This window comes from Chlorocebus sabaeus, chromosome 8 (genome assembly GCF_047675955.1).
Source record: "Chlorocebus sabaeus isolate Y175 chromosome 8, mChlSab1.0.hap1, whole genome shotgun sequence".
Taxonomy (NCBI): domain Eukaryota; kingdom Metazoa; phylum Chordata; class Mammalia; order Primates; family Cercopithecidae; genus Chlorocebus; species Chlorocebus sabaeus.
Window position 1 is genome coordinate 51,531,662 of NC_132911.1, and position 25,107 is coordinate 51,556,768.

Here is a 25,107-nt window from a genome sequence, read left to right on the forward strand (position 1 = left end):
TTTCCCGTGTGTGTGCATGGAAAGAAGTCCTCTGGTGCTGTCTCTTATGAGGAGACTAAGCCTGTCAGATCAGGCTACCCTTATGACCTCATTTAACCTCAGTTACTTCCTTGGAGCTCCCATCTCCAAATACAACCAGACTGAAGGTTAGGGATTCAACATAGGAATTTTGAGGGTACGCCAACATTCAATCCATAATACACCCCTGTTGTCTGGCTTATCTTCACTTAGGGATCTGTTGCTTTTCTAGAGCCTTTATATGCTTTATTCTTACTTGGAATTTCTTTTAAAATTGGACATTTCATTGCCCACTCACCTTCTACAGAACAGAACAGGCTATTCCTACAGAATGAGTCACAGCGACATGCCCAGTGGGAGGTGGGGTCACTGTGACACTGTGACCCTGGAGGCAGAGGTGCTCAACTAGACTTTGACTACTGTCATCACTGGGGATTGTGAAAACATTCTGATCGCCTGGTCAGTCTTGTCTACTTTTTTGTTTTTGGGTTTTTTTTAAGAGTTGGGTTTCAGATTTCTGTTTCATGCTTAGAATAATTGTGGCTTTTGGAGAAGAATATTTTAAACTGGGTGAAAAGGCAAAAAATGTGGAATCAAGAAGTGAAAGCACAATTGTTTACAGTTTAGTAAGCGGTTGTGGTAAAGAAATGTGTCTATTCATCATTTCCAGATGACTTAAAATTTTATGGGGGAGCATACATTTTAAACAAAAATGAATTGTGCTGTTTGTAGGATAAATGTGTGAATTTCTCCAGAATTCGTATTTTTAGGTATTATAATCAGGATCTCCTGCTTACAGCTTTATGAATTTTATCCTGAAGTTATCTGTGAAATGAACCTAATGGCATCTTATAAGATTTACTCAGAAATTACAATTTTGGTTTACCAATCATTAATAACACAATAATTTAACAGGTATTCACTTACTGAATACTTATGGGAGCATATCAGTGCTGTGTGTTTGAGAATCATTGGTAAAATTAGGTGTAGTTGTAACTTCTCAAAAGAAAAAACAATATAAACAAGTAAATACAATTGAAGTTTTTAGTGCATGTTAATGAAAAAATGGTATAATACAGTGAATAGATAAAATGTCATTTGGATTTGATTTTGGAATGTATTATTTGTATTTCTCTTTGGAGCATCATTTGAGTCATAGTTTAATTTGCATTCTCTGGGAACATGCAAAGTACAGTTGAGGTGAAGGGGAGACGGGTCAGGAGCATCATGGTTAGCAGTGAAATCAAGACTGGAAACAGAGTCCCCCACATGCTTTACATCGGTGTGTATTAGGGTTCATTCATTTCTTACATATGTATTGGTACTGATCCAGGTGCAACACAGAGTTCATGGTTTAATAGATGGAATTGTTTACTTTTTAAAATCAGAGGTATAAACAAGATGTACAGTGATAACATAAAGAGAAATGATAAACTGCAGAGTGGAAAGGAGAATCATGCCCAGGGAGAAGCTCACCAGGGAGACAGTGATAGAACTGTCTTAATACACAATTGCTTATTTTTCACCTTGTCGTAGAAATAATTTTAAATTGCTTGAATGAAGCTATGGAATTTGAGGCTAGAGCAGTAAGAAGTAACAGATAACAAAGGACTTTCCATACAATGGCAAGTAGTTTGGATTTAATCCAGTGGATAGCCATGGAAAGGTTCAAGTACAGGGCAGCTATCATTACATCTACATTTAAGAATGCCATTCAGGTGGGCCTTATGAAGAGCAGGTTGGAAGAATCAGGTATTAGATTGGGGAGGTAAGTTAGTGCCAGACTATTGTAATAAATAAGAGGCATCTCAATTTTAATATATTAAAAACTTATGTCTTGGTACCAGTATTCTCATAATACCTGCACCTCCCAGAAAAGAAACACATTTGCCTAGAAATCTTTACTGTCTCAGTAAATGTTAATTCTGTTCTTATTCTTGCTCAGGCCAAAAACACTGGGGTCATTCTTGTACTCTGTCTCATATTCACTCCTAGTCCATTAACAAGTCCTTATTGACTCTACCTTCAAAGAATATCTAGAATCTGACCATTTCTTACCTCTTCTGTCACTCCCTAAATCCCAGACACCATCATCCGTCCTGAATTGCTGCAGACCCTCCTAACTAGCTTCCCCACTTAATCTCTTGTCCTCTTCAGTCTGGTCTCAACACAGCTCATCATGTGACTTCCCTGCTGGCTTCCCGTCACACCCAGAGGAAACACCCTGGTTCACACATCTGAAGATAGAAGACCTGTTTCTTCCCTGCTTCATCATTCTGAACTGACTTGATCTTCTTTTTCCCTGCCCAGGCTCCGGCCGACCACATTTAGTCCCAGGCAGAACATGAATGGGCTGTTCTCTAAAAAGCTGTAGTGAACTTTTGGGGAAAGCTAAGACTACAAATGGGTATGCTGGGGCCACCAGAATTATAGTCCTTTTTCTTTGGGCATTTGGAAGGCCTAAATGATCATAAGAATTATTACAGTCAGATCATTTGACCTAAGTCTGAGATATTCTTATTTAAATGCAATCCTAAGACCCTGGTCAGATATTGAATTTTGTTTATATAATTGTGCTAATGTAAATTTGTTGATTATTTGTTAACTCTTGGAGTCAGACATGGCTGGAGCAGAGATTTGGCATAGGTTATAGGATATACTATGAACATTAACCTTGACAATGAAAGTGGAATTATGTGGAATTAAAATTGTGTAGCATGTTGGGGAGGAAAAACGTAGAGCAAGGTATACACCCTTCTTCATTTTACAATGCTAGGAGCCTCAAAATGCTGTGAGAAGTCAGTAAAATAGGGCATAGAGTTTGTTAAAGATATTAAACTTCACAAGTAACTAACAGAAACACCCCAAATAAAACCATTTTAGTAATGGATACATGTATTATTTTGGGGGGAAAGCTATAAAATATTTCAAAAATAGTAAAATGTACACTGATTATATAGCATGGTAGTTTGGAGTGAGTGCAGCAAGATAAATAATTATCACACTGGTGGTAACCAGTGTCAGAGTATTAAAGACAGAGGTCCTGTCCATATGGGAAGCAGATAGACTTTAAAACCCCGTGATGTCCATCCTTGACCCCTGGCACTTGCTCATGATTCTCTGTGTGTGTATGTGTGTGCGTCTGCACACTCACATGCATGCTGGGTGAACGTGAGAGGGAAAAGGAACAGTGGACACTTGTTGATGAATTGACCTGAAGAAGACAAAAGTACCAATTTCAGGAAATACTAGAACATATGTTTTAGAGCAAGATAACTGGGTAGGCTAGCCTTTCAGGATATCTCTGAAGATAAAGAGAGACAGAGCAGTAATGTACGAGGAAAATTCCAAATTACCATGTGGTCAGTGTTTGGAAAATAGACAACTTAACATTAGTGGCAGCAATTATGTTACGAAAAGTGTTTCTGTTAGAAAGACTTACAGATGTTCCTGCCCTCTATTGGAGAATAATTTCAGTATCTCTCCCCTCATACTAACTTGTTTCACTTTGTCCTTTCTTGTATAGTTATTTGTTACACTCATATATTAATTCAATATAACCTACTTAGGAAGACTTGAGTTGACATGAGTATAATTGGACCCTGACTACCTATATATTTCAACAACAACAAAAAAAGGCATTTATCAGTAGTCAGACATACTTTATTATTCTATCATTTGCTCAATTTATTGTTTTGTGTTTCTTTTTTTTTCATTTTTGTTTTTTTCTTTTTTGAGAGACAGGGTCTCACTCTGTGAGTCAGGTACTTGACTAGGGAGGCCAGTTAGTACAGTGGTATCATCATAGCTTACTATAACCTCAAATTCCTGGACTCAAGAGATCCTCCTGCCTCAGCCTCTCAGGTAGCTGAAACTACAGTATACTCCACTGTGCCTGGCTAATTTTTATATTTTTATTTTTGTAAAGCTGGGGGGGGGGTCTCACTGTGCTGCTCAGGCTGGTCTCGAACTCCTGGCCTCAAGCTGTCCTCCCGCCCTGGCCTCCCAAAGTGCCGGAGTTACAGGTGTGAGCCACCATGCTGAGTCATTTGCTCAGATTTGTGTGTGTGTGTGTGGCCTCTTGGTTGTTTAAAACGAAAGACTTTTCAAAGAGCAGTTAGCTGATTAAATAACGAATTCATGCAGTTGTTCAGCAAATGTTATTCTTTAAGTTAAATACTGTCCATTTTTAACTAGGAATTCTGTTTCATCTGCTAGGCATATGCATGGATAGAAATTACTAGATATCTTGGTGTATCTTCATTGAATCTTTCTGTTCTGTTTCTTAATTGTTTAACATCTTTACTATTGTATATTAGTATTTGTGGTCACCATTTGATCTTTATGGTACTTTCTCTTTGATGATTAGCACTTGGCAAGTTATCCTCTTTTTCAGTGCAAGTTCTGTTGAAACCCTCACTGTGTCCAGCCACAGCAATAGGCCTCAGAGTCCATTTCTCAACCTGAAGCATTGTCTGTCTTTACATTTTAAACAAGCCCTATGTCATAGCATAATGAAGTAGGGGGGAAAAACCCCATCACTCACAATTTCCTATGCTTAACTGGCATTTATCTGAGAGACATTTTGGTCCTTGACTTGTAAGGATACTTGATTACTGGTATTAGACCTGCCAGTCATCCTCTCTGTTCTTAAGAAAGTCACTTGAGCAACTAGCTTTATTTTTCAGTTTTCTTATCTGGCAAAAAGTGAGATTAATATGTTCCTTACCTATTTCATAGGGTTGTTGTGTATCAAATAAGAGAATGGCCTTGAAAATGCCTTGAAGAACTGATGGCAGTGACAGTGGCTGCCATCCTTGCATGGCCAGGCACTTCGTGGTACATTTGCTGTGTTTGCACCTGTGATTGTAGTGCTCTTGGGTTAGCCACTACTGTGTCCATTTAAAACTGAGGACACTCTTATGAGACAGATAAAGTATTTGGGGATTTTCAAGGGAAGGAATAGTTGCTTCTGGCTGGGATTCAGAAAACACTTCCTGGACAAGGCGATATTTTGGCTGTCTTGTAGCAGTTATGGAAAATGTTGCCTGGTAGCACTAAAATGGCCTTTCATGTACTCAACATCTAATTGCAAAGCATTGTTCTTTGTTTGTAAAATGAGTATATCCCCTGCTTGGATTAAAAACTTACTTCTGCCAGGCATGGTGGCTCACGCCTGTAATTCCAGCACTTTGAGAGGCTGAGGCAGGAAGATCACTTGAGCCCAGGACTTCAAGACCAGCCTAGGCAACAAAGTGAGACCCTGTCTCTCCAAAAACATAAGAAAATTAGCTGGATATTATGGTGGTGCTAGCCTGTCATCCCAGCTACTTGAGAGGCTGAGGTGGGAGGATCCCTTGAGCCCAGGTTATTGAGGCTGTAGTAAACCAAGGTCACACCACTGTACTCCAGCCTGGGCGACAGAGCAAGACCCTGTCTCTAAAAATAAAATAAAAGCTTCCTTCAAGCACATTTTTGGTATAAGTTGCGCCTTGCTTTTTTCTCTCTCAGACAAGAAGGAGCTTACCCTGCTTTATTTTCTCCTGGGAAGGAAGGCCATGGAGGGTGTTTTGTAGAAAGAGCTTTAGAATGCTCGGTGGAAAGGATAGCCCTGTTCCTGACTTACTGTCACAGCCATGGGAGCGCTGCTCGGTATTGCTTCCAAGGGCTATTTAGTCACCACATGAGCTGCTGTGTGCAGCACTGCAGTGGTAGCCAACATCATAAAATGTTATTCTACAAGTTATTTGGTGCTATAGATCTTGATCAAAATTCATAGTTACTAGAATATTGTCAAGATTTATCATAGAAATCTTCGAAGAAACTGTAGTCAGGCAGTATGATGCATCTTAGATACATAAGTATTTCTTCTGTAATACTATTTATGTATTTCTATAATAGCCTGCATTTATAAAATCTGTCAGGGTCTATGGGGACTTGAGCTGCCCAAGACAAGAATTCGTTTCTGAAGAGAACTTGTGCTGCTTGGGCAGGCAGCTGAGCATGGCTGGGGGCTGCCACAGTGCCCAGAACCAAGAGCCTGTACTCAGCTGGCACACTTGAACTTGAGCAGACCGTTGGTGCTTGACAGCAGAAGTGGCCCTGGAGCCCTGACAGCTGCTGCTGTCAGTGGGGGACAGGGGAGGCTTGAGGCCTGTGCAGTGCTGGGAATGAACCCTGAGTTGAGTATAGGTACAAGTTTTAAAAATTCTTAAATTATGTCTCAGAATGCTCCTGTGGCCACTGTAGCTCCTAAATCTAGGGCTTTTCCCTTTGCTTCTGAAGACTCTAATTCTGCACAGACTGCGCTGCCTGCCCTGCTGAGGAAAAAAATTTTGTGGACTGAAGTGACCTCCACATTATCCTGATTTCTTTTCCAGTTTACCAATGGAAGATGAGCTACTTTTCATTCACAGAATGCCTGTTGTGGCGAAGCATCTGTGTGTTCACTTCTTAGTGCCTTTCTTTACAAGTTGGTTTCATTCCTCTGTTCCCTCCCTAGAGTGACTAGCAGAAACTCGTTATATGCTGCTTGTACATTGTGCTTATTCATATCCTTCCCCCATTCTGTTTTCTTGCCTTAAGAAATAGTTGTCCAAGACAGTGCTCAGGGGAGGCAAGGTGACCCAGGGCCCAGTATATGGGCATGTGCCATGGACACCGAGATAAAGAAAGGGATGAAAAATTTGGGGTTGAATGTGAAATGAATGAAGAAAAAGTGAGAGGGAGAAAGAAATAGAAACTCAATTAAACTGTACAATTAAAATCTTAGCACTGTCTAAATATTAATTTTTATTCACTATTAACCAGTTGGCTGAAGTGGTAGAGAAACTCACATTAGTGAATATCTGATATTAACAAGGCAGTATGTTGTACACTTCATTTTTGTTCTCAATTTATGTATTTTTTTTTAGTTAAAAAGCACAGAGAGTAATAGAAACACGTAAGCAGACTCACTGCCTAGAATTAGTAACACATGTCAATCCTTTGTCTTTTTTTTTTTTTGTTTCCCATACTTTTGTAACAGAAACAATACGACACATAAATTTGAAACCCTCTGGGTTCCCCTCCTGAGTCATACTCCTCTTTCTGTCTCCTTAGAGACAGTGGCTTTTATGACTTTTCTGTGAATCCTTCTATTTATATTTATATTTTTATACTTATCTTGTATTCATAAACAATATTGTATTGATTTCTTTAAAATTACATTGTAGGTGTCATACTCTGTATATCCTGTTTATCCCCTTTCATTTCTTGAGACCTCTTCATCTGATTCTTACACATCTAGTTCACCTCATTTTAAGGTGCCGTACAGTGTTCTGTTGTATGAACACACCATAGTTTACCCATCTTACTGATTTATGCTGGGTGCAGTTTTCTACTCTTATAAACAACGCTGAGATATGTATCCTTGTTTAGGTATACTGGTGCATCTGACAGTTTCTGGGTACCTACCTAAGAATTCTGGGGTATAGGCTATGCACACTCTCAACTTCAGTTATCTCATTTAATCCGAACAAATGTTTCCTGGGGCAGGTGGCAGGATCTGCATTTTACACATAAGAGAATTGAAGTGTTGAATGCCATGGAACTTGGCCAACTTAATAAGGAAACCAGTACTTGAATCCAGATCAAATTCCACCCATTTCAATCTAGAGCTCTAATACCCAGCAGTCCACATAACTCTTCAACTGTTAGCCCTTCTGATCATTGGAACAGTTGCAGCCAGCTAGTAACATACATGATTTCAAAGCAGAGAATCAAAACATAATAAAGAGGAGGGTCCATCCTTAAGAAGAAGAAGGAGAATCCACAGTGGCCATATTCTCCTTGTGGTCATCAAAGGATTTGAGACTTGGAGTAAAAAGCGTGCTCCTTAAAATGATAGGTCTAAGGTTTCTATTTATACAGGCCTATTTCTTCATGACAGAAGACTGTTTATTTTATGTTGCTTAAAATCTGTTTATTAAATGCAACATGCAAGCCTATTTTGATTAAAGAAAAGTGTTATAGTGAGCATGGTAGTGTCTCTGTTTTACTTTGCAAAATGTGGAGACCATTTTCTCCAGGTGAAGAGTGCTATCTGCATGTGGATCTTTTTTTCATGACACTTTATTCACGCTTGAATCATCTGTCTTTTGATTTCATTTTTGCTTTGTTCTTTTCTTCAACTTCTAGGTAGAAAATCTGGTGTATTAACTGTGAAAATTTTAGAGCTGCACGAGGAATGTGCCATGCAAGTTGCCATGTGTGAGCAGTTATTGGGGCCACCAGCCACCAGCCCCTCCCGAAGTGTGACCCCCAGGCCTGGAGCTGGCCTGAAAGTTCTCTTCACCAAGGAGACTGCAGGCTACCTCAGGAGCCGTCCCCAGGACACTGTCCGGATCTTCCCTCCCTGGTGAGTGCATAGAACTGAATCCAGCAGTCACCAACTGTGAGTCAGCCTCATAAGAAAGACATTTTTATCAGGAACATTTTTGTCACTTTATCATAGAGCAATGCCAGAGGAAGAGGGCCAGGATTGGACATGGGTTTTCTGTCAGAGAAGCACTGGATTGTCTCTGATGGCTCGTTTCCACTTCTGTCAGCAAATTTCTGATAATTTGGGGTGAGAGGGTTGAGGAAACAACTGTATTAAGATTCTTGCCCAAGGATGTGTTATAAGATCTGGCTGTTTTTGTTTTTATGTTTCTTAGAAAAATAATTTTGTTAACAGGCATTAGGTGACAATAGGATAACACATTAATTACATATTTCTTAGTCACTTGAGAGGGAAGAATAAAAAGCATGAATTAAGATATACTAGTGTTTGAATTGCAGGAGCAAAAGTGGTCATTATTGGATCAGAAAGTATTTTAAAGGTTACTACGTTTGCTCTCTTTTGCAGTGGGATATTGATTTTTAGCATGAATAGAAGAAAATCATACTACTTCTGAGGAAAAGTTTGAACACCCTTGTTTTAAGAGCTAGTTATTAATTTGCTGGTAATTTTTTATAAGTTTTCATTGTGTTTGAGGAAGGGCTATAGGATAAATTTTTATAAGTATTATTGCTAGATCAGAGGATGTGTGCCTCTTTAATTTTAGCAGACTTTGTCAAATGGCACTATTTTATGTTCCCACTAGCAATGCCTGAAGTGCCTTTTTCTTCTCCTTTACAAACCTACTCTATTGATCTAGACCAAGTTAAAAATTGGAACTATGATGTTTATCATTTTAATTTGTATTTCTCTTACATAAAATGGGCTTGGGCATATTTCTCCATGTTTAAGAATCATTTGTATTTCATTTTATGTCCATTGATAACTTTTGACCTTTCTTCTCTTAGACTCTCGGTCCTAGTGATTTCTACCAACTTTTTATATGTGATTAAAAAAAAAAAAAGTAGCGCCTTGTCAGTCATATACATTGCAGTTAGTTCATTCCCCATTTGTCATTTGACTTTTGACGTTTTTAGGGGGCAGGGGTTTGTTTTGTTGCTTTGTTTTTGATGAGCAGAAATTTTCTGTTTTTCTGTGGTTGATTTTACCCATCTTTTCTTCTGTGGGTTTTGTGTCATTGATAGAAAGGTTTTCCTTACTATGAGGTATAAAAGTTATTCTATGTTTTATTCTAAGACTTTTATGGATTTAAAAAAATTTTACATTTAAGTCTTTTGACACTCCTAGAATTTATGTGTAATATGTGAGGTAGTGAATGTAATTTTATTTTTTTTTAAATGGCCACCAGGAGTCCCAACATTATTTATTGAACATTCTGTTTTTTCTTCATATGATTTTAATGCTGCCTTTATCATGTACTAAATACCTACATATATTTTGGGCTATTTGCTCTTTTAATGTAACTGTATTTGCACATGCTAGTATTATACTATTTCAATTACTATAGTTTTATATGGTGTTTTAATAACCGCTGGGACTACTCACATCTCATTAAGCTTAATTTTTAGAACTTTCCTCCTAATAATTGCTTCCTTTCTTTTTTGCTTTAAATATTTGCCTTTAACATTTATTTTCAAATATGCATTGTAAAAGTTAATTCAGAAATATATAACTTAGAAAGTGAATCCTCTTACCCCCACCTCTTCAATTAATCACACTCATTGTAGATGACTGCTGTTAACAATTTGGAGTATAATCTTCCAACATTTTTTTAAATTCTTAAATATTCAATTATGTGTTTAACACATCCCAGTGACTATACGTAATCTATATGTAAGTTATGTAATCCTGCCTATTTTTCTATAATAACTTTAGGTTTAACTTACTGGATTAAAAACAGATTGATAGGTTTTTTAGGGTAGGTTAATCTCTGCATTCACGGAGTAGGGCTTTAAAGGTAGTGTCTGGCCAGGGTTCTGACGTGATGCTCCCCTCTCCGTGTTCATGGAGTGCACAGCAGCACAGGACTTCTATCAGCATCTCTCTTACCTTGAACCTGTCTTCCCTCCTTCAGAAATCAGTCCTCATTCGGGTCTTCTTTGTTCACCCCTTGGTTTTACTCCCTTGTGGAATTTAGCTCTTTCATTAGTATCTAAGTTCATTTGTGGTGGCAGAGCCTTTTATTGTTATTATTTTTAAAAAATCTCCTCCCTCCTCAGCTTTTTAAATTATTTTTTTCTTTTTCTATTTTTTGTAGAGACAGAGTCTTGTTATGTTGCCTAGGCTGGTCTCAAACTCCTGGCCTCAAGCAGTCCTCCCACATTGGCCTCCCAAAGTTCTGGGATTATAGGCCTGAGCCACCAGGCCTGGTCCCTTCTCAACTTCTGATTTTTTCGGCACACCTTTATATGTTTTAAAATGCATTTATTAAATGACCTTGTTTTTTAAATACCTAAATATGATTATTTTCCTTCAGGGAAGATGTTTTAGAGGCTTTAAATGTAGGACATTTTCTTGGGCTTATGAGAAGTAAAATTAGATCAAGCTTATCTACAAAGATTTATATGACCAAGAATTTCTAAATCCCAGTGACTCCTTAGACTTTACAAGTAAATGAGTTATTATCATTAGACTTTGGAATGTTTGTTGGTCTGGATCTTACCAAACAACCCCTGGGTGTTACTCTCCGCAGGAATGCCTGTGGGCTGTCAAGTGATTATTTGCCTGTATTCAGCATATAATACTTAAGAAAATAGAAGAGGCCAGGCGCGTTAGCTCATGCCTATAATCCCAGCAGTTTAGGAGGCCAAGGCAGGCGGATCATTTGAGATCAGGAGTTCGAGACCAGCCTGGCCAACACGGCGAAACACCGTCTCTACTAAAAACACAGAAAGTGGCTGGGTGTGGGTGGCGTGTGCCTGTGGTCCCAGCTACTTGGGAGGGTAAGGTGAGGGAATCACTTGAGCCCAGGAGATGGAGGTTGCAGGTAGCCAAGATTGCACCATTGCATTCCAGCCTGGGTGACAGAGCAAGACCCTGTCTACAAAAAAAAAAAAAAAAAAAAAGCACAACAAAAAAAACACCTCATGCTTAATGAAAGAAAACCAAACTAATTTTTAAAGGACTAGTCTTTTTTTTTTTTTTTTTATGGAAACTTGAGAAATAATAGTGAATATATTTTTCCTTGTGAGCTGGCTGTCCTTTTCCCACTAGCACCCTTCTGTGTTCATTTAAACTGGTTTTTAACATGGGCACAGTTTTTTAAAAGAATCAGTAGACTTTAGATGCTCCTATTGGTCCTGGAGTAATGAATGTGAGTTTAGGTATAATGGCTGCTTACCCCGAGGTGCTCAAGAGCCCTCTGTAGATATTACTTGATAAATTCTCATTGGATTCCAATGAGATGTAATGCAGCTTTGCCTCTGGCAATCTGAAAATAAAGATAGAAGTAAAATGTCTTGCCTCTAATTAATTGCATTATGAAATAGTCACAGAATTGTATAACAGTAACCAACTTATTAAAAAATGCATTAATCTATGTAATTTCAGACATATAAAAATAGTAAAATGAATCCCATGTCCCATAGTTTCAACATTTATTAACTAATGAATAAACAGCTTTTACTACTCAAGCAAACTGAAAGCTTTATAATGATTCCAAAGAAACATCTCACCACTTGAACACAGATATAGTAGAAAAAACAAATGAAGGAATTTACTATAATGATATTGGGGAGAGAGGAAGGTAGAAACCATCTGCCTGATTACATCCTGCCATGAAATCTAATGCCAGAATGAGGGTGGGTGAGAGGTTAAGTGTGTGAGAGTGTATCCAGGGACAACCAGGACACCTCTCATTCTTTCAGAAGTATTTATTGGTATCCCCTGATACCAATACTTTGCTTCTCCTCAGAATACACATCCCAGTATGCTGGAAGAGTGAAGTCTGACTTTCCCTATTGTCATGAGTATACCCTTCCATCGGTCCATTCATATCGTCATCTTTTTAGTCACTACTTAGTATTCCACTATATGAATATGTGGTAATTTAAACATCCTCTTATTTAGGATTGTTAAGGTTACTTTCTATTTTTAGCTGTTTTAAACACTGCTTGGGTGAAATATTTATCATTATACCTCCCTTCTGATTTGGTTCTTAGACTATTTCTAGAAGTAGAAATTCTTGGTCATAGAATACCAGTGGGTTTTGAGCCTTTTGATATATGATTTCCCTAGTAACCTGTAAAGATTGAAGCTGTCTCAGCTGCTGCCAGTTTCTCATCACACCACATTCAACATTTTTTATGGCTGCACAGTGTGATATAATTTTTAAAACACTTTCCATATTCTCAGGATATGGTACATATTGGTTCTTTTACTATCATAAACAGCTATGTGGTAGATATTGTTATATATGTAGTTTGGTATGTACTTCAGATACTGTTTCAAAGTAGGTTTTAGGAACTGTTTTAGTATAGTAAAGGGTATGTGTTTTGTTTTTGCTGTTGCTGCTTTGACTCCTTGATATTGTTAAGTCATCTGTAAACCTCATAGCAGAGTCCCTACAGCTGGTCGCATTGAATATAGCCCACTTCATTTTACTGTGCTTTTTTGCTTTTATAGCACTTCACCCATGTTTCACTTTTTACAGATTGAAGGTTTGTTAACCCTGAATCCAACAAGTCTCTCAGTGCTATTTTTCTAACAGCATGTGCTCACCTCATGTCTCTATATCACATTTGAATAATTATCCCAATATTTCAGAGTTTCTCATAATTATTATCTGTTATGGGGATCCGTGATGTGTGATCTTTGATATTGCTATTGTAATTATTTTGAGGTGCCATGAACCATGGCTATATAGGATGGCAAACTTAATTGATAAATACCATGTTTGCTCTAACTGCTCCATCAACCAGATGTTCCCCCATCTCACTTTCTATCCTCAGACCTCCCTATTCCATGAGACACAACAATATTGAAATCTGACCAGTTAATAACCCTAATATGCCCTCTAAGTGGTCACATGAAAGGAAGAATTGCACATCTTTTACTTTAAACCAAAAGCTAGAAGTGATTAAACTTAGTGAGGAAAGCATGTCAAAAGGCAAGGTAGGCTAAAAGCTAGGCCTCTTGTGCCAGTTAGGCAAGTTATGAATGAAAAGGAAAAGCTCTTGAAGGAAACTAAAAGTGCTATTCCAGTGAGCATACAAATATTGAGAAAGCCTTATTGCTAATATGGAGAAAGTTTGAGTTGTCTGGATAGAAGGTCAAACAAACCATAACATTCTCTTAAACCAAAGCCTACTCCAGAGCAAGACTGTAACCCTCTACAGTTCTTTGAAGGCTGAGAGAGGTAAGGAAGCTTCGGAAGAAAAATTCGAAGCTGATTCATGAGAATCATGATCATGATTCATGAGAAGTTGATTCATGAGATTTAAGAAACTCCCCCATAATATAAAAGTACAAGATGAAGTAGCAAGTGCTGACAGAGAAACTGCAGCAAATTATCCAGAAGATATAGCTAAGATCATTGATGAAGGTGGCTACACTAAACAGCAGATTTTCAGTGTAGATGAAACAGCCTTATATTCGAAGAACATACCACCTAGGACTTTCATAGCTGGAGAGGAAACGGCAATGCCTGGCTTCAAAGCTTCCAAGGACAGGCTGACTCTTTTATTAAGGTCTATTACAGCTGGTGACTTTAAACTGAAGCCTGTGTTCATTTACCATTTTGAAAATTCTAGGGTCTTTAAGAATTATGCTAAATCTATTCTGCTTGTGCTCTATAAATGGGACAATAAAACCTGGATGACAGTGCATCTGTTTCCAGAATGGTTTACTGAATACTTTAAGCCAAACTGTTGAGATCTACTACTCAGGAAAATAAAAGAAAGAAAGAAAAAAATTTCTTTTAAAATACTACCCCTCATTGACGATGCACCTAGTCAGCCGAGAGCTCTAGATGTACAAGGAGATGAACGTTGTTTTCATGCCTGCTAACACAACATCCATTCTGCAGCCTGTAGATCAAGGGGTAACTTTGACTTTCAAGTCTTGCTGCCGTAGATAATGATTCCTTTTTTTGTTTGTTTGTTTGAGATGGAGTCTCGCTCTGTTGCCCAGGCTGGAGTGCAGTGGTGCGATCTCAGCTCACTGCAACCTCCGCCTCCCAGGTTCAAGTGATTCTCCTGCCTCAGCCTCCTGAGTAGTTGGGATTACAGGTGTGTGCCACCATGCCCAGCTAATTCTTGTATTTTTAGTAGAGACGGGGTTTCACCATGTTGGTCAGGCTGGTCTCAAACTCCTGACCTCATGATCCACCCAGTTCAGCCTCCCAAAGTGCTGGGATTACAGGCGTGGGTCATCGTGCCCGGCCACCTTTCGAGGGTTTGAGCAAAGGAAATTGAAAACCTTCCTGAAAGGATTCACCATTCTACCTCCCATTAAGAACATTCATGACTCATGGGAGGAGGTCAGAATATCAACATTATCAGGAGTATGGAAGAAGTTGATTCCAACCCTCATTAGTGACTTCAGGGGTTTAAGACTTCAGTGGAAGAAGTAACTGCAGATGTGGTGGAAAAAGCAAGAGAACTCAGAAGTAAAGCCTGAAGATGGGACTGAATTGCTAAAGTCTCCTAACTTTAACGGATGAGGAGTTGGTTCTTATGAATGAGCAAAGAAACTGGTTTTGTTTGTTTGTTTTTGTTTTGTTTTGTTTTGTTTGTTTGTTTGTTTTGAGACAAGAGTCTCGCTCTGTCAGCCGGGCTGAAGTTCAGTGGCACAATCTTGGCTCACTGCTACCTCCGCCTCCCGGGCTCAAGCAATTCTTCTGCCTCAGCCTCCCTAATAGCTGGGATTACAAGCATGTGCCACCAGGCCTGGCTAATTTTTGTATTTTTAGTGGAGATGGGGTTTCACTGTGTTGGCCAGGCTGGTCTCGAACTCCTGACCTCAGGTAATCTGACCGCCTCGGCTTCCCAAAATGCTGGTACTACAGGCGCGAGCCACCGCGCCTGGCCAGAAACTGATTTCTTTAGATGAATATATTCCTGGTGAAGAGCTGTGAACATTGTTGAGAGGACAACAAATAATTTAGAGTATTCCATAAACTTAATTGATAAAGCAGCAGCAAGTTTGAGAGGTTTTACTGCAATTCTGAAAGAAGTTCCAGTAATACCATCAAACAGTATCTCATGCTACAGAGAAATCTTTCTAGAAAGGAAGAGTCAATTGATGCAGCAAACTTCATTGTTCTCTTTAAGAAATTGCCACAACCACTCCAGCCTTCACACACCACCACCCCAATCAGTCAGTAGCAATCAACATCAAGGCAAGACCCTCTCTCAGCAAAAAGATTATGACTTACTGAAGGCTGCATTTTTTATCAATAAAGTGTTTTTGATTAAGGTATGCACTTTTTTTTTAGATATAATGCTGTTGCATACCTTACAGGCTATAATATAGTGTAAACATAACTTTTATATGCAGTGGGAAACAAAAATTCATGGGACTTGCCTTACTGTTATAATAACTTTATTGGAGTGGTCTGTAGCTATACTTACAGTATCTCCAAGATATGCCTGTACTTTTTCTTATATTTATTTACTGGTGACAGCTTTTCTTTTTATAGTTATATCACTTAGAATAATAATTTTGTTATTTCCTTCCCAATACTAATACTTCTTTATCTGATTAATGTCTTACTGCTTTGGCTAAAACATTCAAATCAAAATTTTTTTTACTACTGTATTCCCAATGCCTAGAATAATGGTTGAAATGTAGTAGGCACTCAGTAACTATATGATTAATATTGTGTTAAATCATCATGAAGATGTTGTCAGCCTTGTTTATCCTCCCTAATTGAATGAGACTTTGTTGATTTGTACATTCATTTAAAATAATTTACTGAATGTTTACTTAACTTACTCTTTAATAAGCCTTGTACTAGAATTCCTGGGAATACAACATTCAACATGAATGTCAAATTGTTTCTGCCCTTAAGGAGCTCACAGTGTGGTGGAAGAGAAAAGTAATATAAACAAGTTATAAAAGACCATTGTAGGCGTAGTGATAGGTATCTGTACAGAGGTTGCAAGAGGATTGAGGAGGTAAGCACAACCAGTAGGTAGGTCAGTAGGGCTGGGTGGTTATGTCTGTGAGTGTATGTGTGAGAGTGTGTGTGTGTACCTGTGTTTATGTGTGTGTGTGCTGGGGAGAGTACAGACTGAGAGATGTGGTATCAGGGGTAGCTTCCTGAAGTTGGTGATGTCCTCTGAGCTAAAAGGGCTATGTTAGAAAGAAGCAGGGGAGGGACTATGAGGGCATTTGGAGTAGAGGAGACCACATGAGTAAAGACCAAAAAGTCAGAATGGCCTAGTGTAAGACATATGCAGGGGTGTATATAGTGCTTTGTGTACAAAGTGGAAATTCCAAGACAGTAGCAGCAGAAAATGAATCTGGAGAACCTCCCCATGTGTAGTGTTAACAAGCTGAGATTTACAGGAGAGGCATGATGATCTGATTCACCCTTTAAAGTCTGTGGAGGATGACTGGAGGTAGAAGGGCAGAATAAATGCATCTCGGAGGCTGTGGGAGTAGCCCAAGTGTGGAAGAAGGTGGTGCTTTGGACTATGATGGGGAATAGTGGATTTGGAATATATTTTGGAGTTATAGGCAACAGGGTTTGCTGATGGGTTTGATGTGGTATTTAAGGAAAGATAGGAAACAAGGAAGACAACTAAGTTTTTGGCTTGCACAAACAAGTGAATGATCATGCCATGTACTGAAATGGGAGACTTGGGACGATTTGTGGGGCCCAGTCAATGGTAGTTTTTTGGTGCCAGCAGTAATTAGAGCCTAGAGTAAACACAAGAGAGGTTGTGATTCCAAAAGAGAAACTCTGTCGGCTTGTCTGGGTTTTTAGTATAACCCATGTGTGGTAATTGGCAGAAGACAGAGGTAGAGCCCATTGGCCTATTCACAACTGCTTTGGTTCCTGTTTTATATTTGCCACGTGAGATTCTTTGAAATAAATAAATTACTGGCTCCTATTGCTGAGACCAAAGCAGTACTAAAGATGGAAGGTTTGTTTACTGGGTGAGATTATCTTCCTGTTGTGACAACGAGGAATTCAGTCTTTTTCATCAAAATTACAGGGTGTCTTGAGAAGAAATAAGTAGGAAAGAAAATTAATGCAGTATGAAAAGGGAAAAGATAAAGACTGTGAGGATAATCTGGATAATCTGAAAAACTGGAAAGAAGAGAAGGAAGGTAGTCATTTATTCTGCATGAGGAGGAAGTGAAGTTAGATGACACTCTTCAATGGGGTATATCTTAGTCTGTTTTGTGATGCTATAACAGAAAACCTCAGACTGCATAATTTATAAGCAATAGAAATTTGTCAACCCAGTGCAGTGGATCTTGTCTATAATGCCAACATTTTGGGAGGCTGAGGTGGGCAGTGGATTGCTTGACTTCAGGAGTTTGTGAGCAGCCTGGCAAACCCCATCTCTACAGAAAATACAAAAATTAGCTAGGCACGATGGTGCATGCTTGTAGTCCCAGCTCCTTGGGAGGCTGAGGTGGGAGAATCACCTGAGCCCAGGGAGGTCAAGGCTGCATTGAGCCATGATCACACTACTGCACTTCAGCTTGGGTAACAGAGTGAGACACTGTCTCAAAGAAAGAAAAACATGTATTTGTCTTATGGTTCTAGAAGCTGGGAAGTCCAAGAGCATAGCACCACTATTTGTTGACGGCCTTCATTTTTCATCTCCCCATAGCAGAAGGTGAAAGGGCAAGAGAGTACAAAAGCAAGAGGGAGCCAAACTTGCTTTTATAACAAGGCCATTCTTGTGATAGCTAGCCCACTCCCATGGCAATGACATAAATCCATTCAGGAAGGTAGCACCCTCATAATTTATTAGGTCCCACCTCCCAATACTGTTGCATTGGAAATTAAGTTTCCAATGCTTGAACTTCGGGAAACATATTCAGACTATAGCAGGGTGTTCATAGAAATATGATTAAAGTGTTTTGTGCTCAAATAAGTTTGGGAAAGGCTCCTCAAATGTGTACCAGTTGTTATATTGTAGGACTGGTCAGAGTCTCTCATATTCATACGTATATTGTTATTTCCAGTAGAGGGAAGCAGAAATGGCAACATTTGAACTAAATATTAGCAAACAAATTACCGTGCTCTTCCTAATGTAAGATACTAAGTAAAGAAAGCAACTGAGAGGAGTAATGTCATGAAAATGGTGTAGAGTAGGAAGTTCCAGAAATCCATCCCTCTATCTAAATAACTACCAACCTGGAAGGAACCATATGAAGTGCCTGTTGTGGAACTCTACAGTACAGTTGAATACTGACAGCAAGTATTAAAGTATAATTTGGAAAAATCACAGATGGACAATTCCAGTCTTCAGCAAGTAAGATTCTGCGATCCCTGAGGAGTGGGATAGAGTCCCAGAGTTTTTATAAAATACTACTGAAATGTCCAATTATCAAGAAAAAATTACAAAACAAACAAAGAAACAGGAAAATATGGCCCAATACAGGAAAAACATAATTTTATGTAGCCATCCCTGAGGAAATTCAGATATTGTAATTATTAGTCAAAAATGTGAAATCAGTTGTCTTAAATATGTTCAATAAGTTAAAAGAACCCATAGGTAAATAACTAAGGGAAATCAGGAAAATGATGTTAAAACAGAATGAAAATATAAACAAAGATATTGAAATTATTTAAAAAACAGAGAAATTCTGGAGTTGAAAGTACAATAATTTAAATTTCAAAAACACACTAGAGATTGGGTGTGGTGACTTAACGCCTATAATCCCAGCACTTTGGGAGGCTGAGCTGGGTGGATTGCTTGAGTCTAGGAGTTCAAGACCAGCCTGAGCACCATGAAGAAATCCCATCTCTATAAAATATGCAAATATTAGCTGGATATGGTGGTGCACTCCTGCAGTCCAGCTACTTGGGAGGCTGAGGCACAAGAATGGTTTGAACCTGGGATGCGCAGGTTGCAGTGAGTTGAGATCATGCCACTGCACTTCAGCCTAGGTGACAAAGTGAAACCCTGCCACAAAAAAAAAAAAAAAAAAAAAAAAAAAAAAAAACTCACACACTAGAAAGATTCCACAGCAGATTTGAGGAGGCAGAACACAGGCTCATTGAACTTGAAGAAAGAAAATTGAACTCTTTCTGTCTGAGGAGCAGAATGAAATAAATGAACAGAGCCCGAAAGACCTGTGGGACACTATCAAGCGTAGAACCCTGTGTATTATAGGAGTACCAGAAGGAGAAGAGAGGAGAGGAAGTAAACACCAGAAAAAATATTTGAAGAATAATGGCTGAGGAACAATGTCTGCCAGCTTCTGTGCCAGCCCCTCAGTGATCAAAACCAGCAATTAGCAATCAAAACACGTAATCCACCCTGGTCCCAGCAATCTGAACCAGGATTGTGGAGCTAGGGAATGTGGCATGGTAATTGCTACCATTAAATGCTAATTTGAAATTATTGAAGAATAATATAACTCCTCAAATGGAATGAAAATCTTTACTGTACATACCCAAGAAGGGCAATGTACTTCAAGCATAATAAAATCAAAGAGGTCCACACCAAGGCACATTGTAGTGAAACTGATGAAGCCCAAAGACAAAGATGGTGTATTGAAAGCAGCAAGAGGGAGGCAACTTGTTACGTATAAGGGATCCTCAATAATATTAACAGCTTATTTCTCATCAGAAACTATGAGGTCCAAAATCAATCAATCAAAAAAAGAAGCAAAAGAAAAAAAAAAAGAAAGAAAGAAACTACGGGGGCCAGAAAGCAGTGGGATGATGTATTTAAAGACCTGAAAGAAACTGTCAGTCAGGATTGTATATCTGACAACAATATCTTTAAGAATAAAGTAGATGAAGCTGGGCCTGGTGGCATGCATCTATAACCTCAATGACTCGGGAGACTGAGGAAGGAAGATTGCTGAAACCCAAGAACTTGAGGCTGCAGTGTGTTATGAGCATGTGTGTGAACAGCCACTGCATTCCCTCCAGCCTGGGCAACACAGCAAACTGCTGTCTTAAAAATAATAATAATAATAAATAAGAATAAAGGAGAAATTAACACATTTCCAAATATTATAAAAGCCAACGTAGTTCATTACTGATAGACAAGAAATGCTACGGCAAGTCCTTCAGGCTGAAAGGAGGAAATACTAAAACGGCAATTTGAAGCCAAAAGAAAAAAATGAAGACTATTGGTCAAGGTAGTTACATAGGTAAATGTAAAAGCCAATGTTACTGTGCTTTTGGTATTGTTATTTCTCTTTTTCCTGTATAATTTTATGGGCAAATGCATTTAATAATACATATAAAGAGATAGTCTGTGACAATAAGAAAAAGAGAGGGAGTAGAGATATAGAGGAGCAGAGTGCTTGTAGACTATTGAAACTTAGTTGGTATTATTCAAAGGATGTTGTTATTTAAGATGTTGATTGTAATTTCCCAGAAAATTATTAAGAAAATAACTAATATAGAGAATGGGAGAAAAGAAGGGAATTAAAGTGAAACACACACACACACACACAAAAAAAAAAAAATAGAAAAATATCTAGTAATGAAGTAATTGAAAAGCAAAAAAGTATATAAGGCATAAGGAAAAAGTGAATTTCTTCTTTATTGGTAATCATATAAATGAATGAAACGCAACTGTTAAAAGGTAGCAATTGGTAGAAAAGATTAAACAAAACAAGAATCCATCTATAAGCCATCTACAAGAGAATCAAGTTAAATATAAGGATACAAAATGATTGATAGCAAAAAAATGAAAATACTAAAAAAGAACAGGGGTGACTATATTATTATCAGACAAAATTGACTTGTTAAGTCTAAAAAAGTTTACAAGAGATGCAAAGGACATTATAAATTGATAATAAGTTTAACACAGCAAAAACATAAAATAATTCTAAATATATACACACTTAACAAAGGAGCCCCAAAATATATGAAGTAAAAATGGACAGACTTGAAGGGAGAAATAGATCTATAATAATTGTTGAAGACTTCAATACCCACTTTCAATAATGGACAGAACAAACATACAGGAGAGCCATGAGGAAATAAAGGATTCAACAGCTGTATAAACCAATTAGACCTAATAAACATGTGTAAAACATTCCATTCAAAAATATAATACCCATTCTTGAGTGCACACGTAACATTCTTTAGGTTAGACCATATGTTAAGCCACAAAACAAATTGTTATGAATTGAATTGTGGTCCCCTGAAATTTAAAATGTACAATCCTAACTCACGTTACACCTCAGAATGTGGCTATGTGGAGATAGAGCCTTTAAAAAGGTAATTAAGGTTAGAGTGGGTCCTAATTTAATATGACTGGTGCGCTTATAACAAGAAGGAGATGTGTGCACATAGAGAAAGTGCCATGTGGGGACACAGTGAGAGAGACAAGCCAAGGAGAGAGGCCTCAGGAGAAACCAAGCCTACTTGCATCTTGATCTTGTACCTCCAGCATCCAGAAATGTGAGACAATAAATTTTGGCTAAGTCACTCGGACTGGTATTTTGTTAGGATAGCTCTAGCAAACTAATACATTTCAAAACTTTCAAATTACCAAGTATCTTTTCTGTTCACAGTGGAATGAACCTAGAAAACACTTAACAGAAGGAAAACTATAAAATTAATAAATATGTCGAAATTAAACAACACAGCCTTATATAACCATTTGGTCCAAGATTTTATTTTCTTTTTTTTAAATTAATTTATTTCCATAGGTTTTTGGGAAACAGGTGGTATTTGGTTGCACGAATAAGTTCTTTAGTGGTAATTCGTGAGACTTTGGTGCACCCATCACCCAAGCAGTATACACTGAACCCAATTTGCAGTCTTTTCCTCACCTACTTCTCACCCTTCCCCCACCCCCGAAGTCCACTGTATCATGCCTTTGCATCCTCATAACTTAGCTCCGACTTATGAGTGAGAACATACGGTGTTTGTTTTTCCATACCTGAGTTACTTCACTTAGAATAAAAATCTCTAATCCCATCTAAGTTGCTGTGAATGCCATTAATTCATTCCTTTTTATGGCTGAGTAGTATTCCATAGTGTGTATACACACACCACAGTTTCTTTATCGACTCGTTGATTGATGGGCATTTGGACTGGTTCCACATTTTTGCAATTGCAAATTGTACCGCTATAAACATGCTTGTACAAGTATTTTTTTCCTATAACAATTTCTTTTTCTCTGGATCAGTACCCAGTAGTGGGATTGCTAGATGAAATGGTAGTTCTACTTTTAGTTCTTTAAGGAATCTCCACACTGTTTTCCATAGTGGTTGTACTCGTTTACATTCCCACCAGCAGTGTAGAAGTGTTCCCTTTTCACCACATCCACATCAACATCTATTATTTTTTGACGTTTTAATTATGGCCATTCTTGCAGGGAGTAAGGTAGTATCGCATTGTGGTATTGACTTCCATTTTGTGATCATTAGTGATGTTGAGCATTTTTTCGTATGTTTATTGGCCATATGTATATATTCTTTTGAGAATTGTTCATATCCTTATCCCACTTTTTGTTTGGATTTTTTTTTCTTGCTAATTTGTTTGAGTTCCTTTTAGATTCTGGATATTAGTATTTTGTCAGATGTATAGATTGTGAAGATTTTCCCCAACTCTGTGAGTTGTCTGTTACTTTGCTGACTATTCCTTTGGCCATGCAAAAGCTCTTTAGTTTAATTAAGTTCCACCTCTTTATCTTTGTTTTTCTTGCATTTGCTTTTGGGTTCTTGGTCATGAAATCTTTGTCTAAGCCGGTGTCTACAAGGGTTTTTCCAATGTTATCTTCTGGAAATGTTACAGTTTCAGGTCTTAGATTTAAGTTCTTGATCCATCTTGAGTTGATTTTTGTATAAGGTGAGAGCTGAGGATCCAGTTTCTCGTTGTCCTACATGTGGCTTGCCAGTTTCCCCAGCACCATTTGTTGAATAGGGTGTCCTTTCCACACTTGATGTTTTTGTTTGCTTTGTCAAAGATCAGTTGGCTGTAAGTATTTAGATTTATTTCTGGGTTCTCTATTCTGTTCCATTGGTCTGTGTGCCTATTTTTGTACCAGCACCATGCTGTTTTGGTGGCTATGGCCTTATAGTATAGTTTGCAATCAGATAATGTCATGCCTCCAGATTACTTCTTTTGGCTTAGTCTTGCTTTGGCTATGCGGGCTCTTTGGTTCCATATAAATTTTTGGATTGTTTTTTCTAGTTCAGTGAAGAATGATGGTGGTATTTTGATGGGAATTGTATTGTATTTGTAGATTGCTTTTGGCCATATGGTCATTTTCACAATATTAATTCTACCCATCCATGAGCATGGGATGTGTTTACATTTGTTTGTGTCATCTCTGATTTCTTTCAGCAGTGTTTTTTAGTTTTCCTTGTAGAGGCCTTTCATATCCTTGGTTAGGCATATTCCTAAGTATTTTATTTTATTTTATTTTATTTTTCAACTATTATAAAAGGGGTTGAGTTCTTGATTTGATTCTCAGCTTGGTCACTGATGGTATATAGCAGAGCTACTGATTTGTGTACGTTAATTTTGTATCCTGAAACTTTGCTGAATCTGTTTATCCATTCTAGGAGCTTTTTGGAGGAGTCTTTAGGGTTTTCTAGGCACGCAATCATATCATCAGCAAACAGTGACAGTCTGACTTCCTCTTTACTGATCTGGATGCCTTTTATTTGTTTCTCTTGTTTGATTGCTCTGGCTAGGACTTCTAGTACTATGTTGAATAGAAATGGTGAAAGTGCACATCCTTGTCTTATTCCAGTTCTAAGAGGGAATGCTTTCAACTTTTCCCCATTCAGTGTTATGTTGGCTGTGGGTTTATCATAGATGGCTTTTATTACATTGAGATATGTCCTTGTATGCTGATTTTCCTGAGGATTTTAATCAAAAAGGGATGCCAGATTTTGAGAGATGCTGGGTTTTGTGAAAGGCTTTATCCATGTCTCTTGAGGTGGTCATGTGATTTTTGTTTTTAATTCGTTTTATGTAGTATATCACATTTATTGATTTGCGTATGTTAAACTGTCCCTGCATCCCTGGTATGAAACACACTTGATCATGGTGGATTGTCTTTTTGATAGTTGGATGTGGTTAGCTAGTATTTTCTTAAGAATTTTTCATCTATTTTCATCAAGATTATTGGTCTAGTTTTTTTGCATGTCTTATGTGCTTTCCTGGTTTTGTTATTAGGGTGATACTGGCTTCGTAGAATGATTTAGGGAGGATTCCGTCTTTCTCTATCTTGTCTAATAGTGTCAATAGGATTGGTACCAATTCTTTTTGAAGGTCTAGTAGAATTCAACTGTGAATCTGTCTGGTCCTGGAATTTTTTTTCTGGTAATTTTTTTATTGCTGTTTCAATCTCGCTGCTTTTTATTGATCTGTTCAGGGTTTCTAATTCTTCCTGATTTAAGCTTCCTGTATCTTTCCAGGAATTCAGCATCCTCTAGGTTTTCTAGTTTATGTGCATAAAGGTGTTTTTAGTAAGTAGCCTTAGATAATCTTTTGTATTTCTGTGGTGTCAGTCGTGATATCTCCCGTTTCATTTCTAATTGAGCTTATTTGGATCTTCTCTCTCCTTTTCTTGGTTAATCTTGCTAATATCTGT

At 38.0% G+C, this 25,107-nt stretch overlaps 1 protein-coding gene across 11 annotated transcripts in view; it reads left to right on the forward strand.

Annotated features, from left to right (window-relative positions):
• Positions 1-25,107, forward strand: part of SPIDR (scaffold protein involved in DNA repair) — a 502,324-nt gene that overhangs the window by 193,434 nt on the left and 283,783 nt on the right. For 10 of the 11 annotated variants that reach the window (XM_008000554.3, XM_008000557.3, XM_008000556.3 and 7 more), the window contains one exon: positions 8,197-8,416. In XM_008000554.3, the coding sequence (XP_007998745.3) occupies positions 8,197-8,416 (220 nt within the window). Of the gene's footprint in view, positions 1-8,196; positions 8,417-25,107 lie in introns of those variants that run through there. The other variant, XM_038000527.2, reaches the window with a different exon arrangement.